Raw genomic sequence first — 20,761 nt, 5'->3', positions numbered from 1 at the left:
TATTATTATTATTATTATTATTATTATTATTATTATGTTACAGTTGTTGGTTTTATTTTTTCTTTTCTTTGCAACAGAGTACACATTATCATTGTTTTCACAATCGGATATTAAGCAGTAATTGTTAGAATTAAATGATAATAAATAGTGTATTATGTATTTACACTTACCTCAAAGAAAAATGGATGAAGCAGCTGGTGGAGTACACGGGACCATTCAGGGTCTGGTCTACAGCTTCTTTTGGAGAAAGACGGCGAGGAAGATCCAGGTTGTGAGGGCATCGACTAAACAGCTAAACGGTGACATCTAGTGGTGATTTCTAGTTTGAGTACTCACGGTGAACGAGTGTGCAGCCTACAAGGGTGAACGAGTACCTGTTCCTACCAACGCCACACTGAACTTGCGCAATCCAACGTCATGCGTGCAATTTAATGTACATTCATGATCTTAAAATAAGCCTGATGCTGGAAACACACATGCCCTCAGAACTCTTTCGCTTTTAATGTTACAAAAGCAGCAACTGAAGCCCTAACTGGGCTTTAAGCTAAGAATGTATTTTAGATATTGTTTTCCCCACCCTGTAAATGTACAAGTGCTGTCTTGATTTTAATTTATTTATTTTAATTTATTCACCCTGAAGGCGCTGATTTTTTACAATTCGTTTTTTTTCCTTTTTTCATTTCTATAGTTTTTTTTTTTTTTTTATCAAAAAAGTGGCAGCCCGTTTGCAGATTCAGGTTTATTGCATCAGTTTAAAAACTGTGAAACCTGTTGTCAAAGTATATTATTTTTGATAGATAATTCATTATGTTTGGTCTGCAGTGACCTTACAAACCTTCTTTCACACGTTACTGGTAGAAAACTCTTCAAAATCACTTCAGTGTGTCTGGTATTAATGTAATGGCGAAAGAAAATGTGAACATTTAGACCGTTTAGGAAACAGTGTCAATAAAGATGCTGTAAACATTAAAACTGTTACTTGCCGGCATCTGCACACTCCTGCTCCAGTCTGCACAAGTGAAGAAGTCAGTAGAATACATCGGAGCATTAGCCTCATTGTTATATATGATTTTAAAAGAGTAACTCCGTTACTTTTAGATCGTGAATAATTGTTTAAAGCATATTTAAAGCGATGCATGTAGACATGTTGCTGATGTAGCAATTACTTGTGAAATAAAACAATATCCAAAACGTGTTGAATCTGTTTCTTCGATTTGCCATCTTTAAATACGTGCAATTAATAGATGACGTGTGACAAGTTTATGTATCATTTCTTGTTACCTATTAAAGAAAAAACAAACAAACATATTTCTCAGCGAAAGAAACGACGGCCAAATTGTAGACTACAAAACGGTAGAAAAGCAAACGAAACCTAATTGCAATTAGTTTCTCGATAATTCTGAAACCATCCTACAGGCAGGCCTATGTTCACAGCAACCCACTGCAACGTTTCTCTTCCTGGGAAATATATTTATTCATATCAATTCACAATTTTTCTGCATGTAGTAAGTGAATAAATAAATAACGCTAACGTTAAGAAGCGATAACCTCAAGGAACAATGACTTCAGACTAACAAGAAAAGATAGAAAAGATAGAAAAGGGGCCTTTAGAAAATATAGACGGTAGACATATATTATATATATCTAAAAAAATAGAGAGATTTATATAGAAGAAAAAAACGAAAAGAAAAACGCTATCAAAAGGATTTCTTTGGCATTACAAAATGTTCGAAATCTCGCGATGGATTTATTTTTTATTTTTGTAAAACTGTAATTCGTTTGTTTTTTCTGTGTGTGTGTGTGTGTGTCTGTCTATATGGGTATTCACTAATGTTACATTTCCATTCGAAAAAAGTGATTCTTTCAGGTAAGCTATACGGACCTGTACTGCCTGCAGAAAAATGCATGAACAGTCAGGAAAATTTCTTCCTTTTTTGCGTTTTGATAACAACCCAACCCAATAATTGTTACAATAAAGTTAAGCTATATTTTGGGGTTCAGTCATTGCAAAATAACTGTTATAAGAAAAGCTGAAAAAAATAAAGACTGTCATGTATTTTATAGAATAAGCTGTCCACTCTCTCTTTGATTCACACTTCTGAGTTGTTTTGGTTTTTTTCCCACTTTTTTTTATTGAAGAAAAAGCGAGTAGGACAGGAGTAGGCCTAAACCTTTCCCTTGTTTCTTGTCGTGTGGGAGCATACGACTGTGATTTCATTGTTTAGGATCTATGTGCTCTCATGTTTAAATGTAGTTTGATTTACTACTCAGAAAGACGATGCAACTGTAATTGTGAGGCCAACTGTTAAAAAAAACTGTTTAAAATATTAAATAAATGTTGTTGCTGTTGCTTTTTTACAATTATTATTTATTTGTCATTATACATATAAAAATTCATCTATTGAAAAAAATGTGGATGACAAATTATCTGTGAGTGAAGTTGCTATGGCACCATGTCCCTTCATTTCCTCATGGAAGCTCTTTGTGTTGATATGTTTTTTGAGTCTGCATGGTATGAAAGCAATCGCTGTATGGGATGCATGTAGAAACAAGTCAAACACAATGAAATCACACCAAGTCACATCAGGATAACTAAGAAAGCCAGTAACTTTACTGAAATCTCTGCAAAATACAAATAGCCTTTCCCTCCTGCAGAGGAGACTTTTATTTCATCCCCATACGTTTTCACTACATACAGCTGAATCAAGTCCCTTGAGTTACAGAGATGTGATTTTAATTTAATACCATCTTAGTCTCAAGTGGCGACAAAGGCCAGCTTATGCCGCTGAAAGCCGCTCCTGCATTCCAAAAAACCTTAGTTACAAACGTCCGCCCCCATCATCAGGTTTATACAAGCTACATTGATACTACAGACTGACTTTTTAAGTATTTTAACATATTACTCTTTTTTTTTTAAATTTCAGCTTTTGAGTACAACTTAAATAAACCACAAACACAGAGGAGCAACAAAGAATCCCGTAGCATGTGAATGTTGGGACCTTAAGCAATTGTTATTACACATGGCTGTACAGGTGAATGGTCTCCCCTTTGCACGTTAAGTGACTTATCAAAAAATCAGCTGAGGTACTGCTTGGGTCAATTTTGAGGTACCAACATTTAGTCTGATATAGTAATGACAAAGAACAACTGATCAACAGATGAAGAAAAAAATTGGCTTCAAATTGAACAAACGTAGAAAGAAGAAGAAGAAAAAACAACATCAAAGATATAAAGACAAGCTTTCTCCATGTCTTTGGTTAAAAATACTGTCAAAACTATAGCACTCTAATTAACTGTCAGGACATGTTGGCATTATTTTATTCAGCGAGCAAGCAGTGTGTAATGTTGATTGATGAAGTGAAAAACAAGTACAGCTTTCACACGGGCCTGAATGATTCCGAGTTAAGTAACAAATTGTAAATAGAAAATGCGCTTTTCCTTTCCTTTTTGTTTTTTTCCCCCATGTAACCTTTTTCGATACGCTGCACAGGGAGACAAATGAAGAAGAAAGCAGGTAAATGAATACGATTCCTATGGACAATGCAGTTTGATGGCTAAAGCTACAATAACTAACTGAAAGTGAAATGTGAAAACAGTTGTGAATTTAAGCAGAATCTTTTATTATCTTGTTTCAATGCTTGCAAAACCAAAAAAAAAAACCAAAAAAAAAAACCCATATATGAATGTGAAAATAAAAGCTGACTTTACAACACAGAAATGCCACTGGCTTTGGTTTCTCCACACTTATGCTGCCTGAAACATCATGTTTATTTTTTTCCCAACCTTTTTTTTTTTCTATTGAAGTTTAAAAAAAAGAAGAAGAAGAAAAACACTGTTATAGAGGCTCTGCCCCATTTGACTACACAGACTGTATACAGTAACAACCTAGTGATCCTGCATGAAATATGCACATAGAAATATCATAACACTTAAGTGACAGCAGATATGGGTGTGGGAGGCGGAGAGATATGTGGCTAGTCTCATTGTTTAAAAAAGAGAAAATCAAAGCTATTCATCAAGAATAAACAATTGTGCTTCTCCCATACCAGCATGATCAGTTTGTTCTTTTTTGTGTCTTACGCTGAACTGTCTGTGACAGTGTGGTAAAGGATGTGGAACCCTGTTTTCGAGACTGGAGCGACACAGAATTAAATTAGGTTTGAAAACAAGAGTACTTAATCACGATGCATAAATCGCATTACGCTAATGCGATTCAAAGGAAGATTTTACAGTTTGCGTCTGAGCGACATCTCCAACACAAGGTAGACTGGGTCGAAAATTGAAGGTGGTATTCAAAATCGATGAGGTCAAATCTATGTTTTATGACTACGATTATTAAATTATAATAATTTGGACTGCTAACGAAATATCCGGATGCATAAAAATGTATTCGGAGACTCCGGCTTTGTCATATTTCCTCATCAGTGTGACAATCGTGTACGTTACGTGTCAACATTTATTTCTGTGTGGTCTCCAGATTCAGCCTCGTGACATTTTCCACTAGAAATGAGGTTTTTCAGCATTCAGGCTTCAACCCTGGCAATGCTTTCCAGCTGGTTTTTAAGGTTAGTCTAAACACGCCGCCCAAACAGCCCTGTTCAGAGTTAAAATGAAACAAACCAGACAACATGTGCAACAGCACATAGAAACTTCACTAAGAAACCAACAAAAAAAATCATTATTATATATATTTATATATTAGAAAGCTATACACAAGCATGTTAATTTCACAGATTTTTTTTTAAAAGATTCTTAATATTACCATTATTATATATAATAAGAAATACACGTTTAAAAACAAACCTCTACAAAGATTAAACAGTTCAGCAAAGCATTGGATCTCAGTCTGTTTTTCATGGCTTGGGGCTTGAAGCCCTGTCATTTCCCCTCTGGGTGAACTATCCATCTCTTATTGGCAAAGCTATCAAAAAACACATTCTGGCTTATAGAAACTACAAAAAGCCACAAAAATGCTTTGCATTTTATTCCTTTCATATGAAAATATAAGCAAGTGTATTGTACAATTGTTTTTTTCTCTTTTTTTTGTTTATCAATACTGAATAGTTAATACTAGATCCAGAGATTTTCTTGATTACGCCGACATAGCTCTTAGATCAAAGAGTGGTCCTCACTCCGTTCTTTAAGGGGAGCACGAAAACGATCAAGGGTTCCACACATCTAGCATCGGGTTTTCTCGTTTACCTGTACAATCCTTCAAATGTTGCATAATAGCTTTTTCATTTAGTGAGTAAATAAATCTTGTAATGTCTGGCGACTTTTGACCCCAGGCCCTTTTACCCCTTTGACCCGCTATTTACATAAATACGTTGAACCTGCAACATGACATCATCTAATGTTAACACACATTTTTGCAAGGTAAAACTGCAGAGAAGGTCTATAGCAATGAAACTGATACTGTACACATGTATTGTTTGTCCAACTCAAGTGCTAAGGTGTTTTTCACTGGACACAATCACGCTCATCTTGTTTTTTTTGTTGTTTTTTTGTTGTTTTTTTGTCTCTATTCACTGATATAGCACTGGGGCAAATTGTAAGTACGTTTTATGAAACAGAGTACCTGACCTTTTTTTTTGTATTTGTTGATATGCACATCTGTAGACACGTGTTACACGTGTTAAGATATATGCATACATGATTCTTTTTTTTTTTCCACAATACAATTTATGCATAGTTCCCCAACAAAAATACCCCCAGATCCCATCCCATACAACAACTACCCTCCCAAGCCCCCATTACAACACCCAACTGCTTTATATAATGTCAATATGTATAACACGCACACACACGCACACTCAGCAAAATCAAAACAAGGAACAAAAATAAGGAAAAGAAATTACAAACAGATTTTTGGAAAGGGTTGTCCCTTTGCTTTCCTTCAATAAAGAGAAAAAAGGAGAGAGGCCATGGGGTTGGGCGGTGAGTGACTCATGAGATCGAGTGCGAGGAGGAAGAAGAGGGAGCTGACTGTGGGGCATCGTAATGCTGCATTGTCGGGAGCTCGGGGCAACTTGGGGCACTGCAGAGGAGTGGACAGTGCAATCATGTCGCCCATCCTTCTGACAGGCGTACCCGTTTGATGGAGGGGCTCTCACGCTCATCCAGGGCGGGCCGGGCCAGTCCCAGAGGTGAGTGGAACTCATTCCTGTGCTCATCGCGGTCGCTGCCCTCATGGGAGCTGCTACAACTGCTCAGGCTATCAACAGGGGAGCGTCCCGAGTCCTGGCGGGACGAGGGGTTCTGGGGAGGTGGCACCCCGCCACCGTAGCCCCCCGGTGTGCTGCTGGTGCGATCTCTAGGAGGAGAAACAGGTTCGGACTTGATGTGGAGGCTTTGAGCAGAGGGCAGGGACAGATTTGAACCCTGACATAAGTGAGAGCTAGAACAATTTCTGTTGGAAGGAAAGGAAACGCAAAGGGGTTACAGAGTTACAGAGCAAGAAACAAAGTGATTTTAAAAGTCAGCTCGTAACACGCACACATACACACATGCCGGCATGCATACATACACACTCGTGAAAAAAAAAAAGTGAGGTGTCACTTGTGTTCGATATTGCAAGTGAAGATTGAGAACAGTAAAGTAGATTTATGAGTGTGGCATTTCAAAAAATAAAAAATCTCTGGGAGTAATTCATGTGTTACTTCATGCACTTCCCAACAACACCTCAGAGTAAGCTCTGTGCACTCACCCTAGCTGGCCCAGCGCTGAATGCTGCATGTTCTGAAGGTGTTGCTGTTGCCACCCACTCATTGAACCAAGGTGTAGAGAGCTGCCACTGTTGAAGCCAGACAGGGAGGAGAGGTCTGTGCTATTCAGGGAGTACTCTGTGTGCAAACACATATGAAAAAGAAGAGGAAGATTCACATTATAGTTTGTTCAATGAAGTGACAAAAAGACAAAGTTGGAGCTCTGGTAAATCCTGCTGTGACATGAACGTGTTCAAGTCACTGGGTGGGACAATATCACCCTCTGCTGTTAGATTGCTGTATAACACCCATTTGCACACAGAAAAGAAAAGCTTGGTATACACAATACAGAGTTTAAAAATAAATTTGGATTTGATGGGTCATTTTGCGTGTAATGCAAAACTATACACACTGCACAAAATAACTCTATGTTTACAGACACACTGGGCAACGTACCGGTACCATAAGAAGTAGAAATGGCAGATGGGTAACCGCCCATGCCTTGTCCTGGTAGAGTAGGAGTTGCTACTGATACCACTGGGGTGGCCAGTGACTGAGCAGACTGAGAGTTGTTTATTCTCTGGTTCTGTGGCAGAGGAAGAGAAGACAGAGAGAAAAAAGGGGAAGATGGGAGAGGCTTGAGAACATAAAATCTACTTCCAGACAAAACAAACAAAAAAAGTAATAAACCGAGAAAGTTTTTTTTTTCCTTCTTTCATTTCTTTCTTTCACTCAACAGATGCTGAAAGAATGAATGTGATGCCAACTTCTGGAGAAATTAATCACTTGACATGCGGCAAGCCTGAACCCTGCCAACCCTATCATTTACCACCCTTTTTCCGAGGGCCTACTGTCGCTATAGTAACACCGCCGGTTTCCACGGCAACGCGGGGTAGCAAAGGCAAAGGAAAGGCACTTTAGTGAGGCAGAGGGGAGGGTTTGTCAGAAAATCATGGAGGTTTGATGCAACATGAAAGTGTACTCTTTTGTTGCCTTTCATTTCTACACTGAGCAGTCCTGTGAGTTGCACATGTGCAACACACAATTCTCCATGCAGGTGAAAAAATATGAGGAAGAAAGGGAGGAATGGATACACACACACACACACACACACGCACACACACAAATAAAAAGGCCAGGTTGCTTTTACTCTGGCACACCACTGGATGGCACCATGTGCCCTCATAAAACATCGCATGAGGCGACACTGAGGCCTTCAGCAGAGTCAGCAGCAATAAAGGTGAAAGTTTCTCTGCAGTCAGGATGGCTTTTCTTGCAGTAATAAGCCCTTTAGTCAAAGCAAAACTGGATTCAAATTAAGAGGTTAGTATCAGGGGACTGCATCGCTCTAGGATCATTATGCTTCTTAGAGGTTTTTTTTTTACTGGAAAACTCGACAGCTTCAGAATGTTTCGACTGTTTCAGGGTTGTTCTTTTTTTTTTTTTAATCTCTGATTTTGAGTTGCAGTCTGACTTACCAATAGCAGATCGACATCCTCAGACTGATGGCATTGAAAGGGGAGGGTAATACATTCAAATTAGTGAGTGTAGGTGAGCACACACAAGTGGTGGTGGCTAGGCGTGGATCTAGGGATGGAGCTGCATTGGAATTGAGCCAACGGAAGCAGAGCTAATGTGAAAAGAGGATGCTAACAGCTATTGTAACTCTACTAACGTAACACACTCATTTATAGGAGGGAAGAAAAAGAAATAAGGGGGACCTTTGGAAAAAGCATCAGCATACACAAACAGACACAGCAGAAGTGATACACCGTAACTGCCAGAATATCAGCCTTGGGCCAAAAGTACATTTTAAAGAAAGGCTTTGGTTTAACAGGCTGCCAAGACTAATCAGAGAAACGTGTACCGTAAGTCACACTTATCACAAGCATAACCTCATCAACCCAAGTCTGATACGATAGGATGAAAGCAGCAGAGAGGACATGAAAGGAAATAAACAATAACAGCCAAACCTGACAGGATACCCCCCCCCACCCCCCACCCCTAGAAAGGTAGCAGGATATGCAGGAGGGAAAGTGGATGAGGAAAGGAAGCAGGTTGAGAGAGGGATGCAACCGCTACTCACAATGGACGGCATGTTGTTCTTGGCACCAGGGGGGATGAGCACACGTAGGTCAGGTTTGCGGTTGTTCATGCCCAGGTTCATGGGTGGGGGAGACTTAGTCTGCATGTTCTTGTTCATGCCACCTGGAGAAACCAGCAGACCAGGCGAGTTGCGGTGGTTCCCATATCCATTTCCTAAGAGAGAGCACAGGAAAAAGGCAGAGAAACATTTAATACACCAGTGTTCTCCTTTGGTATTTCTAGGAAGGCGCACTTACATGTTATTAAACCTGTGTCAAAAGTTTAATGAATCTCAAAACTCCTGCTGTCCGTGACGGTGTGACCTAATTATGAACTACAGGAATCCATTTTCACCTTGTACTCCCTTTCAGTGTTTCTGCCTCATCTTCACTTCCTGTGGTAGGAAATTTATTAGCGCACCGTCCTGAAGAGAAGACTTGTAAATGGTGCTTCATGGAAGCGGTGCACACTGCTGGCGGAGCAGATGTGCAGTTTTCGTCTTCATTACCAGTTTTTAGTGCCCACACGACAGCACCTCACCCTAAAACTCTGCTACCATCACTGAAGGCTATATTGTTCCCGTTTCAGCCAGCGAATCTTACCGAAACATCTAATTTTGGGTAGCGAGACCACAGAGGGATTGGGTAAATCGTAGTTAAACACAGTTCTGAGGCTCTTCTAGACAAAAGTCGTGCCTTTCTCTTGTCACTAGACCTGGATTCCTCTAAGCATGGAAGGTCAAGCATACAGCACCAGTTTCTCCCTCAAAAAAAAAAAGAAAAAAAGAAGAAAGGTAGTCCTAGCAACATCATTAAAAAATTGAAAGTGGAGACTTATTGCAAGCAACATGGTCTTTGTTTCTAACCCAATCCCACAGACTGCTTTTTCCCCCTTCCATTCCTTCCCTCTTCCTAGGGGTAGAACACAGGGCACTGTGTGGACGTTCCCACTTGAAAGACGGGCAGGAATTATACGTTAGACATAAATGAATTTCCTAATCATATACTCCAGGGGAAAATGAGTCACAGATGTCTTCCTGGGCAATTTCCCCTGCTGATCTTTGTTTAATTTGAGAGCGAGGTTTTTGTTGTTTTGAAATGAAAAGTCTCAAAAGCTCAATTTGAACAATCTGAAGAGTAAACGACCGCTAGCAGCGAGAGAAAATGAGGCCGCCTGACAGAAAACGAGAAAAATAGTGTTGTGTTACTGTTGCCGCTGATGTGTGTGCCGACGCGTGATGCCTGATATTAGCGCAGACTTTGTGTGTCACTGTATGTTTTGCTGTATGCAATGTTTCACGCTATAGGCGCCGTATGACTTGAGGCTCTGTGAGAAACGTTGCTTCTGCACGAGCCAGGCGTATATGGATGCACATGTGTGTTTTGTATTGGACCCTCTTAGTTCCAATGTCAGTCTCACATTAGCAAAGAGGCAGCTGCCTCTTCAGTTTTCCCGCTCTCTCATTCTCATGGCTGGCCCTTTGTGAGATCGAGTGGGTGCATGTGGAGACAGATGAATGAGATCTCACACACACATAACACACACCCTCCCAGCACACATACACATACTTTAGTAAATAACCCAGCAGGAAGTACATCACTGTTTCTGTACAGATGAATCAAAAAGACAGTGAGCAATGGAGAGACATTAATACACACTTTGGTCAAGATGACACGGACTTCATCTTGGTGACAGTCACTCAGACATCTGTGTATTGCTACCCTGTGGAGATGGCTGCAGTCCAGTCAATTATATGCTGGATGACTTTAATCATGAGTGGCACAGGCCAGTCCTTTAGCACTTCAAAAGTAGAATCACAAGCCAATTAAGCTAATGAAGCGAGAACTGTGACTCAAATCGTTCTATTCTGCAGCGTGATCAACCTGATTTTAGGGCGCACGCATTCAAAAGAGACAGATGATAACCAGAGTTCATTTCCACTCTCCTCCTCTATTACTATTTTGCGCAGTCGAAGTGCGGCGCAGGCTGGCGTCAACTGTTTAGAGGAAGTACCAAAATTAAACACGGCCCAGCAGGGAGTCTTTTTGGCTGTTGCGTTAAACTCGATGTAGGGAGAACAATATCTGATCTCAGATTCAGATAAATAAGGTTTTTTTTTTGCTATTGCTGAGTTGTGTGTGTGTGTGTGTGTGTGTGTGTGTGGTTGGGGGGGATAGCTAAGGTCAGAGCTGAATGATTACAATCTGGCTCCATGGTTAGCTAGGGTACTTCGAGATACATGTGACAGACAAGACTCCCCCCCATCCATCCCCCCATCAGAGTGTTCTCTCTGTGTTTTTCCATCTTACACACACACAAAGCGCACACACAAAGGAGAGGTGTGGTTAAACTCATGTAGATTTTACTGTTACTGAACAAATTTCTGATGTCCTGTTGTGGTCTAACAGGCGCACTCCATTCTATTCCCCATACACACACTCTTCCGTTGCGGTTTGGCCAAACGCGCATTCAACCCTGAATTCTCCAACTGAACAAAGGTGTCACACTTGTTCAGTTGGTGTAGGATGCTGCCAAAACTGAAGCAGACACTCATCAGCTTGACCTTTTGTCAGTTACTATATGTGAGCGCGTGTGTGTGTGTTCCCTTTTTATTAAAAAAACTTGAACGAATGCGATCAGAGATGTCCTCGAGATGTACCTTCTATGCAACTCATTTAAAGGAGGAATCGAGGCACGAGCGGAGTGAGAGGTGAGAGGAGAGTCTTGTTAATTCCTCGCTGTGCTTTGGTGAGAAGCGTGTGGACAGATGACACTTGCTTAATTGCACGCATTCTGGTGGAAAGGTTTTCACAAGCCGAGGCCTCCATCCGGACTTCTTTCCTGAGTGCTCTTTTTTTCTTTCAAGTCACGTTCTGTCTCTCATCATGCAAATTGACAGATCAAAACATATGCTTAGATGTAGGCATGAAAACTTTCCATAGGAAAGCTACGATGACTCAGCCCTTCATGTCCTATTTACACTGGACTAGAATCACCAGGGGAACTTTTGTGATTTGAATATACCCCCCACATCTGGGTTTCATGTGGCTGATTTGCAGATCTGTTTCAGTTGAATATACAGGCATAATCCACTGGATTATGTACAGATATGACTCAACGCAGCATATCTTTGTGCACTGAGAGAAACAGCCGAGGTATTTCTTTTATTTCTTTCATAGAAGCACAAAAGAAGTTGTGTGTTTCTGTGTGTCTTAAGGCTCCTCTTATGTTACTTAGGGCACATGACTGATGACACATACACGGGGCAGATGGCCACTCGTACAATCATCTTATCAAAACTTACACTGGGGAGAAGAGGAGTGTTAAAACAGTCCTCGAGGTGCCACAGTGGCTGTGCCACTTCATACTGATGATTTTAGAGGAACATCATTAAAATGGCTGACCGAGTTCGCAGAACACTTCCATCTGTGTTCCCCCCTCTGTTTCTCCTTTGCACACATGCTTCCACCATTGGTGGATATTCATCACTGTGCCCCCCCCACTCCACCCCAGATGAGATTTAAGAGAGCACTGAATGGAATCTTTCAGCTCCCACATGACTCTCTCTCCACGTTGTGTTTTTCGCCGCTGCTGAGCGACGCGCAGCGCTCACAGAGTGCCTCTGTTCCTTCAGCGCAGTGACACAAAGGCTACTTTTGAAGGATGCACTGCAAAACGCAGTCAATGGAACACACGCCACAACAAATGGGCCTGTTGTGCGCGCGTATGTGTTTGTGTGTGCGATGACTGTCCAGACAGAGAAACCAGGCACTGACCCCTTGTGATAGAGCCTTGGGGGCCAGACAAGGCTGCCCAGCTGTGACCCACTGACGCCCCCAATTCTCTCTTTTTTACACTCTGCACCGTACGCTGAAGTCGTAAAAATTCAACCCTTTAAAAGGGAGTCTCTTTGTTATAAACGCGGGCCTCACATGTCCTCGGGGACAAACCCATGTACAAACAGAAGTTAACACATAAGATGCTTTACACGTGTTTCCCAAATGTGTGTTGCTGAGCTACCGGCAGGATCATTATCCCACCGTGAGACTCTCTAAACACTGAATTAATTTGGTTCTAGACAGAAATCCGAGAGGTGACAGAAACAACAAGACAAATTTGTATGTGTACATTAAAGAATCTAGCAATATCTCTGTTATATCTGCTGCCTCAGGATATAATGCCATTTTACTTCTCTTCCCCCCACTTGCTCTACCATTTTATAGATGAACACAGGCAGGATGTGTCACAGCCCAGGCACTGAGCAAACATTCCCAGATGAACTCCACGACCACTAACTTCAACACATCATGGACAAAATCTCCACTTGGGTTTGGGTTAGTGTTAGTCATGCATTTTATGGCCCCAAGTGGGTGAGTGGGTGCCATGTATGTGTGTGAGTGGGTGTATGTGTGTGTGCATGTTAGCAGACATCTGTGTGTGAGAAGAGGAGGGCTTTCTTACCAGCACTGGTGCCTGCGCCAGTGGTAAGGTCGGCACCCATGAGGCCACCTGTAAGATGAAATAGAGAGCGCAGCAAAACGAGAGAAACCCATTAGAGGATAGACACCCACACTGGCTCCACTGCACCTTCTGTCTCTCGCTCGGTTTAATCACAATGTGCTGTGTGTGTGTGTGTGTGCGCGCGTGTCAGGCCGTCATATGTGCACTGACACCAGAAGCGGCGCAGCTTCCCACTCCAACTTGAACACGCTTAGCAACTGGACACTACGAGCGGATGCATTAAGCTGCCGTCCAAGAAAAATGACACATTATTATTTTTAAGGCATAAGAGGTGGATGAGTGGGAGGGTCCAGAGTGTGTGCGGTTTGGCATGGATGCTGCAAGCGCCAAAACTCATATTTAGTTTGCGCTGGCATTTCTAGCATCCAGTTGTAATGACAGGGTGAGGGTGTGGGCAGCAGCCTTCAGACCAAAGGGACAAAAAAAGGACTTTGGACAACAATAACAAACCAACAGGCCCAATTTGCTTATGTCACCAGCAACTCGGTGCCTATATATAAGGCCAGACGTCCTGTGTGTACAACAGAACACTAAATCAGCAGGCCTGTGGCTTGGGATTTTACATTGCATTAAATCATCAGCTCACTTTGAACAGAATACTGAGCAGGCAATATGTGAATATATGTGGGAGGGGACGACTTAGGATTCATTAACTGCCTTTAGGTGGAAAATTGTGGGTAGCTGTCATAAAATAAATTGCACATTTCTATGTGCGCCTCTATTAACATGATAGACAGGTACACACAGTTGAGAAGATAGACAGATGGGATAACAGCATGTACATGGATGCATGAGTGCGTGCGAGACCCGACCTGTATTACCTGCACTGGGGGGTCTGTGTGTAACTCCAGGAGACATGCTGTTTCTCTGTAGGCCGTGGTGTGCCAGTGGCAACAGATTGTGGTTGCCTAGGGATCCACCGGGATGGCTGTAAATGAGATTGTTCTGGTTGCTAACAGGAATGGACACGGGCATGTCGTAGTTCGATGGGGGCACGGCCTGCTGAGACGATAGAGAGACATAAACATGGGTGTGATTAGACTAAAGATTGCAATGATTCTGATGCTTGAATTGTTATAAAACAAGGTTTGCGAAGTATGAGACAAACAGAAAGAAAGAGAGAGGAAAAAAGCATGACAGGTCAGAAATAGTCCAGGAACACAAAGAAACTTAAAGAGTGAAGTTCAATAGGACTAATGGACAGATGAACTGAACTCCTTAAAGCAAAGAATAAAAATACAAGATAGCAGAGTTGGGCAAAAGCAGCATTGCATGAAAGACAAAAGGAAAACTCCTTTCAGAGTTACTCAAATTGCCTCAGTGATAATATAAATGGACTGGCGGTACTTTTTCATTTCAGTGTGATCGAGTTACTTTGGAGGCTACTAATGTCTTTACGCAGGAGTCAAGTGCTGGCCCTGACATCTTGTAACATTTGCCATTGTAAAAGTCAAAAGGCTGACCAAAGGAAATATTATTCTGAAGTCATTACAGTCATACATAAAAAAATGGAAGGCTGTGGTTCACAGGGAACAAAGCCAATCGTTTTCCACTGTCCCAGCGCTTAAGATAATTCAGTCTATCTTCACCTCACTAACAAGCCTGCAGAATATCTTGCAAAAGTAAAACGGCACAAGAGAACACAATGGGGGATCACTTATTTTCAGATCATATGGAGCTTATGTAAAGTGTTTTAAGTGACGCACTCAGATCAGTCAATAGTCTCACCAGGAACATGAAAAGCCTCCGGCATCTAGTTTGTCATTTTTATTGTGTCATTTGGCATAAGGGTTTAACCTTGGGAGTGCCCTGGAAGTGGTTGATCCTGCATTGTTAGTTTTAGGAAGTAGAAAATAGCGCCCTAAATTACTGCCATGTGTCTCAGAGCCACGGAGGGAGTGCATCAGGGAGATCATCAGCCTGGCTCATGTGGAAGTGGGCGATGTGCCTCAGCTTCTTTAATTTTCTCCCCTCTGCTAATGTTCTGTTAGCAGGCCAAATATTATTTCAATGTACAAAGATGATTACTCTAACCATATTTCATTATGGGCCTCTCCACGTTTCGCTTTAACTGCGACTTTGCACGGGAGTGGCTAGCCAAAACCTATATATGCTATTTTTTTTGAGGGTCTGTCTCTGGTTCTGCTTTTTTTATTCCCACCCACCCTATTACTTCTTCCATCTCTGACTCTTTGGTGGACTTTTTTGACCTAATTGGTCCCGGTGAACTATTATTTAAAAATGTGTGAGCTGTCGTCGTACATGCACATTTCTGCATGTGTACACACACGCAGACACACACTCTACTGCTGGGTGTAAGGGCCCCGTTTCTGAGCTGTCCTTTAACTGGTGCCATCCTTCCTGTTTTCACTCATCTTCCTCCTTTGCCTCTCCCCGCAGTCCCCTCAACAGTCCCCTGCAATCCAGAGGCCCAGTGCTTGGCAGCCACTCTGACCACACACTGAACTGCCACTTGTTGTTTGCAGAACCCCACCCCACCCCCTCCATCTCCCCCACCACCACTCAACCCCACCCATTCTCCGATCCCAAACACACCCCACCTCACCCCGACGCACCACCCCAGCTCACCAACCACTGCCTCGCTTCTAACCACATCTCCTCCTACTCCATGCGGCTCAGACACTACTCTTCTTCTCTGAGTGATTTACCGTGGAATTATCTCTTTGCTCCGTATGGCCGAAGCGCTAACCATTCTATAATGTGCTCTCTGAATGAGTGGCAAGCTCAGTTTACATAGAAAGAAAGCCTCAATTTTGTAGTTCCTGGCAACTAGCTATAGGTTAAAGTCTTCTGTAAAGTTGACACTACATAATATAAATCCAGCAGATAACACATCTAGGCATATACAAAGCTACAAAGGCGTTTGCCTGAGGAGAGATAAGCAAGTTTTTTGAGTTAGGAAGACGGGCTTATTAAGAGTGTTCGAATGCCTGCAGCTGTTTCACTGCCAACACTCTCTGTCCCTGTTGTTGCAGGTCACAGACCACTGGGTTTTGGTGCAGGAAAAGGAAAAGCGCATGCAGACCACACCTCTCCTGAGAGCCAGGCAAGGCATTATGGGTAGAGCGGGTTCAAGGTGGGAACCGGGTGAGGTTAAAATTTGTCATAAAAGAAACTATGCTGTTAAATCAGCAAACGTGCCTACTAGTTATGGTTGCAGACATGTCAAATTAAAGGACCATTCCTCTACTGTAAACAGGAAAATTCAAAGATCTGTAATTTTGCAGAGTGCAATTTTACCCCGATCTTACTCTCACTCTCACTTTGTGTAATTAGTCTGCTTCCAAACAATGGTGGTTAGCTGGGTTAGCGCAACAGTTACTTGCCAGTCAGCATTTTGTCAGCCTGCTGAGTATAACCCAGTACTTACAGGTATCTTATGAGTTTTAATCATGTGATCAAACTCTTCGTTAATCTGTTTGTATTTCTCCTCAGTGTGCGGGGTGAGGATGAGCGCAGACTCGAGCTCCGGGCTCTCGCCACCTTTGTTCTCCTTCTTGCTCAATGCCTGCCAGGTCCCACAACCACAGAGAAGGATGGAGGGGAGACACACACATGAAGGGACGGAGAGATGGACGGTAGGAACAGATGACGATGACAGGGATGAAGCAACAGAAAGCATGTGGGGGGAGGGAGAGAGAGGAAAGAAAAGGTGAGAAGAAGGCTCTGGGTTTAACAAGAAGTACTTACACACAGTCTCTGTCTGCTGATCATCAGATCAATGTCCTCGTTTATTTTCCTGTACTTGTCCTCAGACTCGGGGCTGTGGCCAACCGAGTCATCTGCGTCGGGATCTGGGCTGTCACAGCCGTTTAGGCCCTTCTTTCTCAATGTCTGCAAACAGAGCAGTTGCACAACATAGTTGAAGGGCTTTGGGGTAGGGAAGAGAAACCCAGGTGAGCAGCTTCGGAGGGACATAATGGTAATGAAGTGTGAGGAGGTCCATTTTCGAATGCAAGTCTGATTAAAGGACATCTTGAAAAAAAAGAAACACTTTGGAAAAGTTCTTAAACCGATGTGGTTTTATATCAAATTAAAAAACAAAGAACAAATCTGGCTTACTGCGTAGGGTAATGAGATCTTTGCTACAAATTATCTTAATTTTTAAAAAAGCTTTAACAACAAAAAGAAAACGCTCACGGTATGAACTCTAACAAGATGGTATGGGGTGAGGACACACGGCCTATTTTTATGAACAAGTAAACATGCAGCTAAACACAGAAAAAAAAGGCACAAATGATTCAATCACATTCAATAACAAGACATAACAGAATGACAAATCAAGGGGGGACCTTAAAACCTCATAATTGCACAGAAAAGGGAACAGTCATAAAAGTAAAACATATTTTACAACCATAATTATCAGCGGGCCGTGAAATAGAATTAAAATACAGCTGAGGTGCACAAGTTTACGAGTGTGGTGTATGTGCTATTAAATGTGGCAGTTTCTGTTCTGGCCACCTGATGGCCACCTGCCCCCATTAGAGTGGACAGAAAATAGCACGCTGAAAGAAGAAGGGGAAAAAAGCGCACGCACACTCTCCACTCGATCACCACTCCCTCTCACTGGAGGAGAGAGACAGACAAAGAGAGCATTGGAATAAATAAGAAAACGAGAGGTGGTGGTGGTGGTTGGCGCGGGGGGGGGCTGTATCTGTAGCTGTCTCTGTCCTTTTTTAGATATTGTTGACAACCTTAACAACAGGGATAAGTTTCAGAGCGCATTACTGTGTGTGATAGCACGAGGGTATGTTTGCTTGAGCAAGTGGGCATGTAACGATAGGTGCTGTGTTCATTTGCCTCGCAAAAGTGAGAGAGACAAAGACCGAGCGGCAGAGAAGAAAAGTACAGTAGCTGACAGTTAGAGAGATCTCATCAAAGACACCACCTCCTCCTCCTCCTCCTTCTCCTCTCCACCACATGCCCCCCCCCCCTCCCCCTTGCCTCTCTCCTCCTGGCTTTAATAAAGGGAGATTAGTCTACGGGAGGAATATCACGGGCCTGCTCCTGTCTGTGCAGTCATCGCTTCACACTGCGCTCTCCTACTTTCATCTGAAGCTCCATATCAGACAGACGTAATTAAATTTACTTTAGCACACCTTGTATTTGATGCTGATCAAGTGTGTGAGAGTGTGCGCTTCTCTGTATATGTTGTATAGTGTGTGTGTGTGTGTGTGTGTGTGTGGGTGGGGAAAGAGGGGAATGAGTCTGTGTGTGTGTGTGCATGTGTGGGTGTGTGAGAGTGGGTGTTAGTCAAGAAAAAAGAAAGAGCGACTGAGCAGGAGAAAGGAGGAAGATAGATGCTAAGATAAGTTAATCTCGGTGAACTTCTTCCTCTCATTTGTTTGTCTCTGTCAGTACTCACTCACAGAAGAGATACGAGTGCTAGCTACTCCATCACAACCAGCAGCAGAAGTGACAAGGAGCGATCTGCCTGCTTAGAAAACAAATAAAAATCCAGTCATCTCTCATGTCAGCACAACAAAGGCCTGTTTTGAGTGTGGTTTTAGTGAACTTAGAGGGCTTCTTTTGTGTGTTGTGTGATAACTGTTTGATTCCTGAGGCGTCTCGTGGCGAGGCAGCTACTGTAAGTGTGTCAACATTTGCTGGCTCTCCTTTTTCTCTCTCTGAATCCTCACTTGGCCCCTGGAGTGGAAATCTGGAATTCTGAATTTGAAAGCATCTCTCACATCTTTGACAGTCTTCAGGAAATCACACCAAACAAATCATGCTAGGCGATGCAGGAGATCTGACTTCCAATAGACCTACAGTGAATCAGGCACTCTTGCTCTATCTGAGGAGGATGAGTCAAGAGAACAAAAGGGGCACAGAGGTTTAGCATGCTGTCTTTTTTGGCAAAGGCGTGAGATGTAAAACTTTGCTATTTCTTTTGCGTAGTTTCAATCTGGCCTTGGCGATGTATCATATCGAACTGACAAGAGCTGAACCACTGGCCTTTTTCCGCTCACATGAGAATGCATGCAAGGAAAAAAAAACAACAAACAAAAAAAAAAAAGAAGAAAAATCAAAACAACTTTTCTTCCTACTTGCATAGATTTCCACCTACTGCCACCAGCACATGAGTCCATGAGAGAGTTACTTCCATTCTTGGAAGAATAGCCGTGGAGCATTGCTGGGAGAGGAGAACGGGGGCCGAGTTAAAGGTGACACCCATATGGGGTAATTGAGCTGGCGGTGTAGCAGTAGTTGGGCAATAGTTGCCCTGTGTGTTTATGGAGGTGCATTTAGCCAGGGTGTGAGTATTGCATGACTGACCCAGGCTTAGCTTTCCAGCCGGCCTCGGTTTATTTAGGGTGCAGTACAAAGATGTTATGCCATTCATCTCAGTTATGCCCACCTGTTTAAAGGCATCACACCTGTTGCCAAAGGCCTAGCATACAACCCAGCAACCAATCAGAACTGCTGAAGAGCTCATGTAGCCTTAGAAGGACTTCTCCCTCTTCAGCCTTCCACCTCACCATCCTGCTGCCCTACTTTCAAGCCATCCTATGTGTTTTACCCTCCTCTAATAGCCCATTGCTTTATCTGCTCCTTGAATATGCCACTGAGTGCTGCTCCAAACTTTCAGTCTGTTATACAGTAACATCACCATTATATAAGGCACATCCAAGACTTATATTTCAAAATAATGGGGAGAATAATGATCAGTGAAAAAAAAGGTTGCTGTTGTAATATTGAGAGAAACAGGAGTACAGGAATGAAGACTTGGCATGAAAAGGGAGTCTTTGGGGAATACGGTAATAGGATGAGGATTAAACAAAAACACTTTGGTGCAGTTCACTTGTGGCAATAATTTTATGCACAAAGAATTCCCCCACATTCTCATGCCTAAATTAAAATTATTCAATATTCTAAGTAACTTCATTTTCTTTCTGTATTCTTAAAAAAGAAGCTAATCTTTTGGCTGCTGGCATAAATGAGCATTATTTAAGTTTATAGCGTTTTTATTACCCCGGTTTGCAATGACTGACATTTTTTTCACATTAAATATTACCCTCTGCTGCCGTGTTGTGAATCACAAGAAAGAAATGGCCAAACAGGGACACCAGATTATGAGGAGAAAGTGTGAGAGGAAGGAGGTTAGAAGACAGCAAAATGCTACGGCGATGTAAAGAGTCACGCAGAATGCTATAGAGAGTTCGTGCTGTAAATGTGAGAAAGAGGAAGGTGGAATATAAAGTATGGCGAGGAGCAAAGACAGCAAAAAAGCTGTGTCTTCTTGCTTGGCTCTGTGTTTCTCTCTCTGGCCCCTTTGGAGGCTTGCTCCTAATTAAACTCCTTCTTCATGATGCTCCCTCATGACTTGACTCACAGGGCCTGTGTGAGGCAGGCACAGCATAGACAAGGTGTCCTACATACTTGAGACGCCCGTCTCATTGGTACCCTTCAGTTTTTACACCCTCAGCTGA

The 20,761-nt window shown here is 42.4% G+C and overlaps 1 protein-coding gene across 20 annotated transcripts in view; it reads right to left on the bottom strand.

Annotated features, from left to right (window-relative positions):
* mef2cb (myocyte enhancer factor 2cb) overlaps positions 1–20,761 on the bottom strand; it is a 111,576-nt gene that overhangs the window by 39,706 nt on the left and 51,109 nt on the right. For 3 of the 20 annotated variants that reach the window (XM_042221223.1, XM_042221225.1, XM_042221224.1), the window contains 9 exons: positions 17,022–17,165; positions 16,702–16,839; positions 14,132–14,312; positions 13,251–13,298; positions 8,791–8,963; positions 8,183–8,206; positions 7,161–7,290; positions 6,707–6,842; positions 171–6,409 (listed from right to left, as the gene is read on the bottom strand). In XM_042221223.1, coding sequence (XP_042077157.1) covers positions 6,061–6,409; positions 6,707–6,842; positions 7,161–7,290; positions 8,183–8,206; positions 8,791–8,963; positions 13,251–13,298; positions 14,132–14,312; positions 16,702–16,839; positions 17,022–17,165 — 1,323 coding nt within the window. In that variant the 3' untranslated portion in view covers positions 171–6,060. The remainder of the gene's footprint in view (positions 1–170; positions 6,410–6,706; positions 6,843–7,160; positions 7,291–8,182; positions 8,207–8,790; positions 8,964–13,250; positions 13,299–14,131; positions 14,313–16,701; positions 16,840–17,021; positions 17,166–20,761) is intronic. The other 17 variants (XM_042221230.1, XM_042221226.1, XM_042221229.1 and 14 more) reach the window with 17 other exon arrangements.

Source organism: Haplochromis burtoni, unplaced genomic scaffold (assembly GCF_018398535.1).
Source record: "Haplochromis burtoni strain Fernald_Lab_line unplaced genomic scaffold, NCSU_Asbu1 Contig_63, whole genome shotgun sequence".
In the NCBI taxonomy this organism is placed as follows: domain Eukaryota; kingdom Metazoa; phylum Chordata; class Actinopteri; order Cichliformes; family Cichlidae; genus Haplochromis; species Haplochromis burtoni.
The sequence above is the reverse complement of the archived record's forward strand: the minus strand, read 5'-3'. Positions and strand labels throughout refer to the sequence as shown.